Consider the following 14,251-nt stretch of genomic DNA (forward strand, 5'->3'; position numbering starts at 1 on the left):
GCTCTATTATCCCATGACAAAGAAAATAGCCTAGAAATGAAGAAAACGAGAATAAATTATGACTGGCTTTTTTCTTTTTTTTTAAGCTTGTCTAATGATTTCTTGAGAGGAAGGCTGAAAAGAGCTTTTCTTCACTGATGAGTCTCTAACAAGTCATGGTTACTTGAACAAGAGCTGATGAAATTCCTAACTTTTGGAGATACGGTTGGACACCATGCAGTGAACAAACAAATGATGAAGTACCTATTTACAGATAATACTCCCAGATTCATAACATTCATATGCTTGGGAGAAGAACGCTCTTTATGAAGTACTGGCATGGGAGATGAGGAGGGGGTGTCGCCCTCTATGTCAATGACCAGCTGGAGTGGATGGAGCTCTGCCTGGAGATGGATGAGGAGCCAGCTGAGAGCTTATGGGTCAGGATTAAAGGGAGGGCAGGGACAGGGGACACTACACTGGTGGTCTGCTACAGGCCACCCAACCAGGAAGACCAAGTGGATGAGGCCCTTTATAGACAGACAGGAGCAGTCTCACATTCACAAGGCCTGGTCCTCATGGGGGACTTCAATCACCCCGATATCTGTTGGAGGGACAAAACAGCAGGGCATAAGCAATCCAGGAGATTCCTGGAATGTGTCACTGATAAACTCCTTCTCCAATGAGGAGAGGTGCCATGCTGGACCTTGTTTTCGTCAAGGAGGAGGGGCTGGAGGGGAAGGTGAAGCTCAAGGGCAGCCTTGGCTGCAGTGACCATGAAATGGTGGAGTTCAAGATCCTCAGGGCAGCGAGGAGGGCGCACAGCAAGCTCACTACCCTGGACTTCAGGAGAGCAGACTTTGGCCTCTTCAGGGATCTGCATGGGACAAAGCTTTGGACGGAAGAGGGGCCCAAGAAAGCTGGTTAGTAGTCAATGATCACTTCCTCCAAGCTCAGGAATGATGCATCCCAACAAAGAGGATGCCAGGAGGCCTGTATGGATGACCAAGGAGGTCCTGGACAAACTCAAACACAAAAAAAAAACCTTACAGAGGGTGGAAGCAAGGGCAGGTAGCCTGCGGGGGAAATACGGAGAAACTGTCCGAGCAGCCACGGATCAGGTTAGGAAACCTAAAGTGCTGATAGAACTAAATCTGGCCAGGGATGTCAAGGGCAACTAGAAGAGCTTCTCTAGGTATGTCAGTGATAAAAGGAAGACAAGGGGAAAATGTGGGCCCCCACCAGAATGAAATGGGTGACCTGGTTACCCAGGATATGGAGAAGGCTAAGGTACTCAATGACTTCTTTCCCTCAGTCTTCACTGGCAAGTGCTCGAGCCACAACACCCAAGTGGCAGAAGGCAAAGGCAGGGACTGGGAGAATGAAGAACCACCCACTGTAGAAGATCAGGTTTGAGACCATCTGAGGAACCTGAAGGTGCACAAGTCCATGGGACCTGATGAGATGCATCTGCATGTCCTGAGGGAACTGGCAGATGAAGTGGCTCAGCCACTCTCCATCATATTTGAGAAGTCCTGGCAGTCCAGTGTTCTCACTGACTGGAAAAGGGGAAACATAACCCCCATTTTTAAAAAGTGAAAAAAAGGAAGACATGGGGAAATATAGGCTGTGCAGTCTCACCTCTGTACCTGGCAAGATTATGGAGCAGACCCTCCTGGAAACTATGCTCAGGCACATGGAAAATAAGGAGGTGATTGGTGACAGCCAACATGCCTTCACTAAGGGCAAACTGTGCCTATTAAATTTGATGGCCTTCTATGATGGCACTACAGCATTGGTGGATTAGGAAAGAGCAACTGACATCATCTACCTGGATTTGTGCAAAGCATTTGACACTGTCCCACATGGCATCCTTGTCTCTAAATTGGAGAGACATGGATTTGATGGATGGACCACTCAGTGGATAAGGAATTGGCTGGATGGTCACACTCAAAGAGTTGTGGTCAACAGCTCGATGTCCAGGTGGAGATCAGTGACAGAGGTGTTCCTTGGGTCAGTATTGGGACTGGTGCTATTTAACATCTTTGTCAGAGATGCACATTGAGTGCACCCTCAGCAAATCTGCTGACAACACCAGGCTGTGTGATGCGGTCGACACGCTGGAGGGAAGGGATGCCATCCAGAGGAACCTTGACAGGCTGGAGAGATGGGCCTATGCGAACCTCATGAAGTTCAACAAGGCCAAGTGCAAGGTCCTGCATGTGGGCCAGGGCAATCCCAAGCACAACTACAGGCTGGGTGGAGAATGGGTTGAGAGCAGCCCTGAGGAGAAGGACTTGGGGGTGTTGCTTGATGAGAAGCTCAACATTACTGAGCAGTGTGCGCTTGCAGCCCAGAAAGCCAACCGTCTCCTGGGCTGCATCAAAAGAAGCGTGACCAGCAGGTCGAGGGAGGTGATTCTGCCCCTCTACTCCACTTTCATGAGACACCACCCGGAGTACTGCATAGAGCTTTGGGTGCCCCAGAGGAAGAAAGACATGGAGCTGTTGGAGCGAGTCCAGAGGAGGGCCACAAAGATGATGAGAGGGCTGGAGCACCTCTCCTGTGAGGACAGGCTGAGAGAATTGGGGCTGTTCAGCCTGCACAAGAGAAGGCTCCAGGGAGACCTGTGGATGCCCCATCCCTGGAAGTGTTCAAGGTCAGGTTGGATGAGGCTTTGGGCAACCTGGTCTAGTGGAGGGTGTCCCTGCCCATGGCAGGGGATTTGGAACTAGGTGATCTTTAAGGTCCCCTCCAACCCAAACCACTTTATGATTCTATGATAAAATAGGAAAAGTTAATCCAAATTTACTCACTTTCCCAAAATCCACCACACATTATTCAAGGAAATGGTTCTGGAGGAGATTTTATATCAGAAGTAATAATAAAACAGGGATATATAAAACTTAAATAGCTTGGGTGAGTCTGGAACCTAGTGCTCCTGTTGCAAGCTTATATAAAAACTTACAGGAAGCACAAAACACAAGACATAATTTATCCGTGTATCAGCCAAAGCATTCAATTCACTTCAGATGGACATTCTTGTTTGCCTTCAATGGCTTTACACAGAATTTTTTTTTAAAAAAAAGCTCTGATCTATGGCTGACTAAACACATAATTAAAGTAGGCAGAAATGCAGTGAGAAGCCACCACAACATCAGGTGAGGAGTGGGGGTAGGTTGGGAGCCTACCCAAGGGAGGGAGAGGAAATGCCAAGCTCCTAGTCTGGAGGGTACAGCTCTGCTTTCCACTTATTTTGCCTCCTGGTCACTGGTGGTAAACAGTAATGTCATAGATGCAGTGGGATATCGGTAGTCTTACATCTTTGCATACGCAACCGGTTGCAACTGCACAGTATCTCTGTACAGGGCTATGCATAAAAGTCTCAGCTAGCTCAATATTTTCATATGGGCTTTTCTAAACTTTAACTGTAGAATACATTTTCATACGCATTTCCATGGATTTCAGATTTTGACATCCTTCTTTCTTTTTACTGAAAAAATTTCTGTTACTAACTATCCATCAGTCATCACTGTATTGGGTTTGCGTGGCAAGGTTCTGGTAGCAGGCGGGCTACAGGGGTGGCTTCTGTGAGAAGCTTCCCCCATGTCCAACCAAGCCAATGCCAGCCGGCTCCAAAACAGACCAACTGCTGGCCAAGGCACAGCCCATCAGTGATGGTGCTAGCGCCTCTGGGATAACATATTTAAGAAGGGGGAAAACAAACCCCAAACAAAAATCCACCAGGAGCAATTGCAACTGGAGAGAGGAGTGATAATATGCACTGACCTTGGTGTCTGCAGGGTTGTTTAAGGAGGGGGAGGAGGTTCTCCAGGCACCAGAGCAGAGTTTTCCCTGCAGCCCATGGAGAAGACCACGGTGAGGCCGGCTGTCCCCCTGCAGCCCATGGACATCCATGGTGGGGCAGATATCCACCTGCAGCCCATGGAGGACTCCGTGCTGGAGCAGACATGTGCCCGCAGGAGGCTGTGACCCAGTGGGAAGTCCACACTGGAGCAAGCTCCTGGCAGGACCTGTGGCCCCATGGAGAGAGGAACCCACACCAGAGCAGGTTTGCTGGCAGGACTTGTGACCCCATGGGGGGACCCACACTGGAGCAGTCTGCTCCTGAAGGTCTGCACCCCGTGGCAGGGACCCATGCTGGAGCAGTTGGTGAAGGACTGCAGCTGGTGGGAAGGACTCATGATGGAGAAGTTCATAGAGGACTGTCTCCTGTGGGAGGGACCCCATGCTGGAGCAGGGGCAGAGTGTGAGGAGTCCTCCCCCTGAGGAGGAAGGAGCAGCGGAGACAACGTGTGATGAACTGACCACAACCGCCATTCCCCATCCCCCTGTGCCGCTGGTTAGAGAAAACTGGGAGTGAAGTTAAGCCTGGGAAGAAGGGAGGGGTGGAGGGGGGGAAATGTTTTAAGATTTAGGGTTTTTTTTTTCCTCATTATCCTACTCTGATTTGATTTGTAATTGGTAATTTGATTGGTAATAAATTAAAATCAGTTTTCCTGAGTTGAGTCTGTTTTGCCCATGACAGTAACTGCTGAGTGATCTCTTCCTGCCCTTACCTCGACCCACAAGCCTTTTGCTATACCTTCTCTCACCTGTCTGCTGAGGAGGGCAGTGACAGCAGCTTTGTGGGGTACCTGGCCTCCAGCCTGGGTCAGCCCACCAAAAACACTTAAGCAAACATGTCAGTTTGTGGCTATTTTGGTTCTGATATTGTTTCAATCTATGGAGAATGAGACATCTAAAATATTGTCTCGGCTTATGATAATATATGTAACTTGTGTGACTTTCCACTATAGACTTAAAACCACATATACACAAATAGCAATTTAAAGTAGTTGAGTACCACTGACTATTTATAGACATGTAGTCCTTGCCATGAAAGACACCTTAAGCTTTGAGGTTGCTGAGGCTGCAGAGGCAACTGTGTTTTCCACTAAATGGGCTTACTCTGGGTTAATATTTTAAAGTTCTTTTTGAAACCAACGTTACTAGAAAAAATATTTTACTAATTACTCATCAAGCTCAATGTTGCAGCAACAGTGGATTTAACATCAAATTTTATGGCTGAAGAGATGCAGCAGACACAAGGCATTTGCTAGGATTGTGTTATGATATACATCTGAATATGCCATCCCTTGAGAAGTGAACACAATACTATATCAGAGACAAAATTATATAAATTTAAGTTCACTTAATTTTAATATTCATAATTAGAACTTCCCAGCCCTAATCATTTGTTTTAACCTCAACAATGTTAAAATGGAAAAATATCCCACATTTATGTAATGTGTAATAGAGATGCTATTGGTAAAGGAATGAATTAAATGAGAGTTAAAATTTTACAGAAATTGTAAATCTGAAGAAACTGGTGTATTGGACATGAAAGCAAAAGATTAACAGAAAGAAAGACTTCAGACTGCATCGTGTAAAGGAAAAAAGCCTGAACCTTGACATGCATACATCTTTAGAATATTTTCACTTTCATTTTAATAATGTAAGTATTTACTAGTAAAAAGATGACTGTAATATAAAAAGGAATTAATTGGAATGCATTGAAATGAAATTTGGAATTAGAAAAATTAGTTGTAATATTTTTTCCTTAACTTTTTAACTGGACATTTAACAAGGTGTTCAAACTGCTTACCATTTGCCTTGTTCATTTATAAACTGTTGAACGGCATATCCAAACTGCTCAGTTGATGGACCGGAAAATATTTTTGCTTCTAGGAGTCCAACATTGTAGGCTTCACAGCAGTTGTGAAGAAAGCCTGTTAACAGAAAGATTATGATTATCACAGAAGCAATTAGAGAAGAATTTTGATCCCAGTGAAAAAGGCTCTTCATCTGTGCCAGCTCCCCCAATAGAAGAAAATTTAGCCTTTGACATGTGCAAGAAAAACCCCAGCCTTTTCCCTACAGTACTCATCTGCCAATGTGTAATGCCTGTCTAACACAATCTTTACAGGTGTTATAATATTGTGGGCAGAGATTAAAGACTCATTCACTGTTTGCCTTAACAAAAGTTGCAGCATTACTAATGGGAATGTTTTTAGCTTACAGGAGGGAAGAAATATGACTCAGAGGTCTGTTATCCTTTACCTGAAGGCATAAGTTATGCTTATGGCACAGCAAACGCATCAACACCCTGCTGAGATACATCAAAATGAAAGTGCACTGACTGTAACTGCTAATATTGTTTATATTCTAGTGTCTATCTTAATGTTTGAAGCACTGGAACAAAAAACAGATTATCTACTGCATCAGAAAATCTACGTTTTTGAGTCATTGCATTATCACACCAGAAGCCTTTGTTTTCAGTCCAAACAGTCTGAACAGTTGTCCAAACAGGAAAGCTTAGAAATACAAACATGCAAAGTAGAACTGCGTTAAGAAATCACGACAATTAACACTGAAACTCCACTTTGCTGTGGTTATGGTATTAATTGCTTTTCCTTGGGCACTTGCGTGCCTAGGAATAAGGGTATGCCTCTCTATGCCATTTTTGGGGGGGAACTGGCACTGTGGGCTGGGGACAAGGTCCTAAGTGTTTGCAAGGCGTGGGGGCCCACCCCTCATTCAATAAGGACCTGCTTGCTTTCTGATCAAGAGCTGTAAGTGGACATCTAGGAGAATGTCCACTACAAGAGCTGCAGGAAAAGGGACAGAGTCCCCTAATAACCAGGAGTAGATAACTCCTCCTGCAGCTTGGAGGTCGTAGGACTGAGACAATGGTGAGATCCCAGGAACAAGCTACAGCCTGGCTGAGGAACACCACAGGGCTCCTGACAACCCCCCAAAAATGGCAGTGGCAGAAGAAACCGTGACCTGTGGTTGCATGATGCAGCTACTGCCCAAGGTTCCCAGGTGAGGCAGGTTCATGGAGTTGCTCACGGGTTAAACAACATCTTTCACGTTTCCCCTCCCTTCCTGTGTGCCCAGAGTGAGTTTTACCTGCTCTACACACAAAATACGCCTCACCGTAATTATTTGGTATGAGTCATTGTGTAGTAAAGTGGCAGCCAGTATGATAATACCTTATAACAGGGTACCTTTAAGGAGATATATGCTGGCATCTCAAAAATAGAAGCTTAAATTCTAAGCGTTTCTCTAGTTTTGATGGGCAGAGCACTTGATGGTGTCACTCTTTTCCAGGTCCCAAAATCAGCTTTGGAAGAGAGGTTAACAGGGATTATATCAGCATAAAACAGCCATCACAGTAGCTTAGCTGTAATAATAATAACATCATAGTGAAAATACTAGAATCATAACCACAGGTTTGCAGGCAAAGTTCATGACACATAACAAATTTAAATTAATTTTGTACCTTTGCCCATAGAATAGAAAACACAAATGATACTAGCAGAAGACTAAATACAACTCACACAGTTACTACTTTTTTTACCGTGAACTCAAAACAGGAAATCATATATTACTTATTTCAAACAACCACTATCTACAGCTGTTCTCTGTAAAGCAAGCAATTACCCTTTGCTAAAAGTATAGTTCCTTGAGAAACATCCTTAGAGATAAATATATTTCCTGAGTCATGTTTTTTAAGATTGGAAAAAAAGAATGTGTACAGACATATCACTCTGTGTTTTGCAGTACTTTTGACACGAAACACAACCACATATATTCATAGTTCAAGTCTGGGTTTTGGGGAAGGTGAAAACCCCATCTCTGAAGACACGCTGTCATTGGCAATATTCTTATGGATTAGCTTGCCTCTCACTCATGACTGCTTCACAAAATTGAAGCAGAAAAGCTAGCAAATGCACTCTTGACTCACCATGAACATTATCAAGTGAACCATAGTTTCAGCATATTTCAATCACAGACATTTTAAATTCCACATTTTTCTAATCATCAGAAGGTTTTTTGATTTTTAGATCTACTCCACGCAAATCTTACTTGGTTTGGGCCTAGCAAGTATATACTTGCAATAATATACTAAGGCATTTTCCTGCCATTTTTCACCATCTTATATATAGTGCTTACACTATAAGGACATCTTTTATCCATTTTGTACATCTATCTAAATGGAGTGTTCAGAACAAGAAATTCAAACATTTGTAGCCAAAAAAGAGAAAATGCTAAGTTTGCTTCAAACCTATTTTAAGCCTGTGCCAGAATAAGAGGGTCTCTTATGCATTAAAAGGGTGCCAATCATTGAAGCATCTAGGTTCAGAGTACTGTATATTCTAGGCTGGAAAGATTCAGTATCTGTTGCTGCCTTCAGGCACTGAACTTTGATAATTTAAGAATCTTGAAATAAAGAAAACTAATTCACTATCTGGATTTTAATAGCTTTTGGTGACAGACTTCTACTTTGTGACCTAACGATCACTAGGAGAGATTAGTCGGGCGAGTAATCACTTCCTAATTTCTTTCTGTAAATGGCACTTTATTTACAGTCAAATAAACAGACTGTATGAAACAAAGGAAGCCAGATACAAGCCTAAAGCTTCTGAAGGCCCCTCTGAAGACTTCAAAAGCAACAGTTTCTCTCTGCTGACAGGGTAGGGGGTTTGGGCACTTTGGTTTAAAGTGGACAGCTTCATCAAGCAAAGCAGCTCCCAACATAAAGCTTCAGACAAGAAAAGTTAGAAAAAAGTGCTTAATGGGATAAAAGGAACTGTAAGCTTTCCAATATACGCCACTTATCTCTTTGCATGTTTGTTTTTTTTTTTTTTTTTTCCCCTGGGAATTCCCGTATTTCAGCAACTGCACTATTGCAGCATATACCACAGCAGCTGCAGCGTAGGAGTATACCAGCAGCTGCTGGTATACTTCTGCACCACCATTTTCTTGCTTCTAGTAGGATGAAAAATAATACATGTTCTGACTGTGCACCTTTAAGCCTGAACGTGTGGGAATTCTTCTGCAACTATAAATGACATGTCTAAAGATGACTATAATGCCTTCAGTTTGCTGCTGTTGAAGTGCAAGCTGAAGCAAGTTTACTGAAGTAATAGCTCATGTTAGGTACACCCAGTTCATAATTGTTTTGATTTTGTAAGCAAAGCTCACAGCTTAAAGCAAGCATGCAGAAAATATCTGTTGGATAATCGATCATTTGATGTCATGATTATAATAGTTGTCTGATTATAGGCTCTTATTCAGATTAATCAGTATTAAAAAATTGTTCAATTGGATGAGAAAAAAAGAAATCAGATTTTGTGTGTTTGATTACTTGGTTTGTGGCATAAGTTTATAAAAGTTTAATAAAATATACTAAAAATATTATTAGCCTGCATTTTGTGTCATAAGTGTCAATAAATGTGTCATTTTGTTTTCAGTCTATGAGTAAAATTGAATTTCTAATCACTTTATACTACATTGTAAAGATGACGCTCCAATTTAAGAAGGCAATATAAGACAGAATTCCATAATTATACAGACTCAGTTATAACAAGTCTCATGTCATTAAAACATCCATTCAAACAGAGGCATTCACTGCTGCCATTATTTATAGCTTGCATCAAACAGGTCTAGCAATCATGGTACAAAGAGAAAAGATGACACAATGGTGTTTGACCACTGAGTCTATAAGGATCCACCCCATGCTAAGCATTAGTTTTAAATTTATCTAGTATTAACCTTGCCAGTAGGAAACTTTACAATGAAGGAAACCTCATCACCTTTTTTTCCTTAATGGCACAGTGTTTGCTTCTTTAAGCAACTACAGGCTATAAAACAGAAGAAGTTTCTTATATATTCCAGCTAAGCAACCATTTGTCTTTGTGAGCAAGCATTCGTGCCAGTAACGATGCCAGGAGAGGGAACAGAGGGAGCCCCTGCGGCAGCTCCCCTCTGCTCCGCAGCCATACCCGCTGCCCCTGTGCCGCCTCCAGCAGGGCAGCAGACCCTGACAAACCCAAACCCATCAGCACGCTGTGGGATTTGGGGTGGAAGGGGTAAGTGTGTAGTCACTAAAGAAGAACAAAGCCGTGACCTGGCATTATGGTAAAACCAAGACTGTATTACATGCATTCTTGCATGGGTTTTTTAGTCCACAAATTGTTTTGGAAAAAAACATCAAGAAAATCCTACTGGATTATTGTCTGCTTCCTGAAGCAGTTTCATAGATTGGCAGCCAGTAAAATGTGTACAGCCTACAGTGCCTAAAGTACTCAGTGTAGCATTTTTTCAAGTATCTATTCTTTCCAGAAGAGGGCTTTTCTTTGCCCTTTGTTAATCTGCTCTAAGACAGTCACTACAAATTCCACTAAGAAAATTTTCCCCTTGGTCTCAAAGATTTCCTTCTCCAAAGAACGCACATTGGTAGGGCTCTGAAGCCTGTCAGACTGCTGGGGCAGAGAAAAGAAAAGGGTGGGAGGGATGAGAGAACTCGTAACTCTTCTTTTCCACTGGCTTTATCTCACAGTGGATTGACAACTCTGGTTCAAGCTTTCTCCATGACTGAAGGGCTCTCTTTGGGGTGGATTTTCTGGTGGTTTGTACTGTGCAAGGTCACACTGATTGCCTTAGATGTCAGGGAACTTGTAAAAGCACTTTCGTCTCACTCCAATATCCAATTGGTTGGTTTTTTTCATCCCTCAGCAAAAATTTTCTGAAATTGACTCACAGTTTCCAAAGTTAGTAAGGGAGTACAGGCACCTACAGATACTGCTCACACTATAGTCACCTACTGTCCTTGAAATATTAGGAAAAAGGTAGAATGAAGGCAGAAAGAGAAAGTAATGAAGTTAGGAAAGAGGGCAGTCAAGTAGTATTTGCTTCATAATGGATATATTTACTGTTACTTTACTGCTTTTTAATAAAAGGCAACAACATTTTGGTGTAAGAGTAAAATGACTCCCTTATTATTCAGAACCTATGTTATCAGAGCAATAATCCAACTGGAATTAGTCAACTATTTTTACAGAAAGAGCAACCCATAATTTGAACAGCTTTCCTAATAAGTTGTGTTTTGAAGGTTTTATTGACAAGACTCTGAATACATAAAGAAAAAAACAAGCAGCATGCAGTTACTTCATTCTATTGAACTGCAGCACAGATATTTTTCATTGTGGCTTCATTCTCATGGCAATGAGCTTGTTCAGGGAGCAAACCTGCCCAAAAAAGAAACCACTTTTTTTTTTTGCTAATGTATTAGTCTTCAGCCAGATCTGCTTTACTGTATTGGTACATGTGTTGTGTGCATGCACAGGTAATGACATCAAATCAAGTTCTTTTCCATGTAAAACAAATAATTCTATATTGGTTGCACTGTTTGGGGCTTTTCTGTAAATTAACATAAATATGAAACCCACCTTTTTGATATATCTTTAGTATACTCAGTCAGGGCTGTGTGGAATCCAATTCACTTAATGCAGGGAAAACAGAGGACTACTTATAATTCAATCTGGAAAGGTATATGAACCTTTAGCCAATAAGTCAATATAAATCAAAAGTGTTTTCTCCTGCATATTTACTTCTCTATTTTTTGTAACTTTTTCTTCAATATGCACAACATAATCAGTATATACTCACAATTGCAAGCAGATATCTGCAGCTTATGTACTGAAACAGCAGTTTTATAATCACAGTTAATCTATTCTCATTTTAAATCTAACATTTCTTATTGAGAACAACCTTCTAAATAAAACCAACATGAACCGTTGACAAGAATCAAAAGAAGCAAAGAATGCTATTGGCAAGACACTGGCTTTTTTTAGTAAAAGTTGTAGTATTTTATAATCCTCACTTCAATTACTTTGTTGATACTTCATTATGTTTACAGAAGCCTTAAAAGGCAAGTCTTCATCTTACTGCTTCATCTGTTTGTTTTATTTTTGTCTTGAGACCAACATTTTCATCACATCAGCTATAATATCTCAAGCTATTTAATAATTAACAGTGATTATAATGTTTAGTGTAGAAAAAAAATCATAGGCCACAAAACCCCCCCCCAACAAATCCAAAACAAACAAAAAAAAAAAAAATCCCAAAAAACACCCAGAAGAAAGGAAAAACAATACCTCATTTAGTAACAAATCCTCCCTCCCTCCCGCCCCTCTTCCTCCCCTCCTCTCCCTCCCTCCAACAAGTTTTCTTGGCTTAGTTGGCCGACCGCTTCTTCCTGGAAGTAGGTCAGCTTCCAGCCTGAAAGCCTCAGAGTGTGTGAAAGCCTGAGTCACTGCCTTTCAGTTACAACTGTTTATGATCCAAGGAGCTGCACTGAAGAGTTACCAATAACCTGCTAAAAAGCAACCTAGACATGATACAACACACAAACTGTGAACAAAAAGTTGGAGAGACTGGGATAACATGACTAGGTGCTCTCTATTTTACTGTTCTGGCACTGCTGCAGAGTAAGAGATCTAATTAAATTTACTCACGACTGCATTAGTTACTCCAAAACACTTGTCTTTCTAAGTCTCTATTTGTGGCCCACACATTGCCCTCCTTGGCTCCCAGAGCAGACTAATAAGCTGCTCTTTATCTGGAGCTAATAAATCTCAACAACCTACTGTATACACACAAGGACTGATTCCAAAGTAATGCTTAAGAGCAGTTCCTGCAGGACTGACAACTTCCTATCTGTTTTTAATAAAGACAGCAAGTATTCAAGCCCACTCAAATTTATTATCCTGGCATGTTTCCATCACTAAGTTCAGTGGGAAAAAAACTTTCTTTTACAGAAAATTCACATAAATTGCATCTTTTTAATATATCCTGGAGGTTTTCATTTTATCTTGGTACAACAAACAGGATTGTTTCAACTGTGTCCTTAGCTAACCACAATTTGTTCTCAACAATACAAAAAAAGAGATTAAAAAGTACATGTTATATATGCAGTTAGGTCACTGGCTTTACAAGTGACGATGATAAAAAAAACTTCATGTGCTTCCCTATGATAACTGACTTTTCAAGCAGCACTTCACTCCAGCAAATTCTCTTCCCTTTTGTCAACCTTATCAGTTGTTGACCCTTTTTTTTAAACCAACAATATTTCCAAATATAGTCAGAGAAGCATGAGCCACATTACAACTGTAATAGAGGAAATGCATGTCACCACACAGAAACTGATGCAACTGCGATCTCTATACCCTATTTGCTGCTTTTGCTTTTTTCAGCTGCTATGAAAACGTGTTTGTACACAAATGAAAAGGCATGTTTGCACACAGGTATCAAGAAGATGGGAAAGCAACCAAAGGCATCTGTATTTCCTTATCCATATCACACTCTAGGCTATATGAAAATTCCAGTGTACTATAATGCATTAGTGTGTTATATCATATTTATCATTGTTAAATGTGACCTGAAACGGCTAAATTAGAAAAAGGCCGAGGGACACACCAGCTTCATCAGTCCCTCTGCTGCTCCAGTGCCACAGCCTGCAGTGGCTCGAGAGCAACCCTGCCATCACGCTGTCTAGGACACCGCATTTAGGACCCTGTTCCTCCCTCACAGTTTGTCAAAGCGTAGCTGGGAGCTCAGCTTTCTGCACTGTACGCAGACAGCCCCAGAAACAAGAACAGTGTCAGCTGTAAAAAGTTTGCTACATCAGCTTCCTGCAACAAGAAAACCTCTAAAGCACCACAGGATATATAATACAATAGTTGGAAGAGCTATAATTATCAGAACTTTTGTTTTCCTATAGCAGACTTAATGTCTGTTTCTCTCCCCTGATTGTAATGGGAGCTTGTAGCTTGGCAGCCTGAATGGTAGGTAGGTAGTCCCAATCACTCACCTGAAATTCCTCCTTAATGCATATTGAAGTGATCAATTCTGGCATCAGATATGTCTTAGGCAGAATTTGGGCTCATTAAAATTAGGAAAATGGTCCAGGAACCCCAGACTTCGGTAGCTGCCTAACCCAGAATGCTGTCACCTACGTTTCATAGCACAAAGTTGCATAAAAATTTAGAATGTGATACAGGTGTAGAAGCACCCCTAAGAACAAGGTATCCTACCCGACTGTAGGCCCACTCTGATATCATGGCCAGAGGCAATGAATGCTTACTGATTAAATAATTTCTGCTCTAAATAGTTAAATGATTTAACTAAATAGCTAAATATTTTTTTTTTAAATGCACTGCCTGTTTACCAAATGTGAATTGCTTAAGCAGTCCAAAAGGGCCAAGTCAGAACTCCTCCTCCCAGCTAAATCCCCAGACGTTGTTAGGCCACAGGCAAGATGTGTCTTTGCTTGTCTGCCTGGAAACACGAACATGCATCTGGGGATGAGCTGAGACCTGGTTTCGGTAACAGAGGTAGAGAGTGCTCCCCTACTTTATTG

General features: G+C 41.7%; 1 protein-coding gene across 2 annotated transcripts in view; it reads right to left on the reverse strand.

Moving 5' to 3' along the window:
* ITGA2 (integrin subunit alpha 2) overlaps window positions 1-14,251 on the reverse strand; it is a 71,501-nt gene that overhangs the window by 48,702 nt on the left and 8,548 nt on the right. Inside the window, exon 2 of one of the 2 annotated variants that reach the window (XM_075741064.1) lies at window positions 5,648-5,771. In XM_075741064.1, coding sequence (XP_075597179.1) covers window positions 5,648-5,771 — 124 coding nt within the window. Of the gene's footprint in view, window positions 1-5,647; window positions 5,848-14,251 lie in introns of those variants that run through there. The other variant, XM_075741063.1, reaches the window with a different exon arrangement.

The sequence above is a fragment of the Balearica regulorum genome, chromosome Z, assembly GCF_011004875.1.
Source record: "Balearica regulorum gibbericeps isolate bBalReg1 chromosome Z, bBalReg1.pri, whole genome shotgun sequence".
Lineage (NCBI taxonomy): Eukaryota > Metazoa > Chordata > Aves > Gruiformes > Gruidae > Balearica > Balearica regulorum.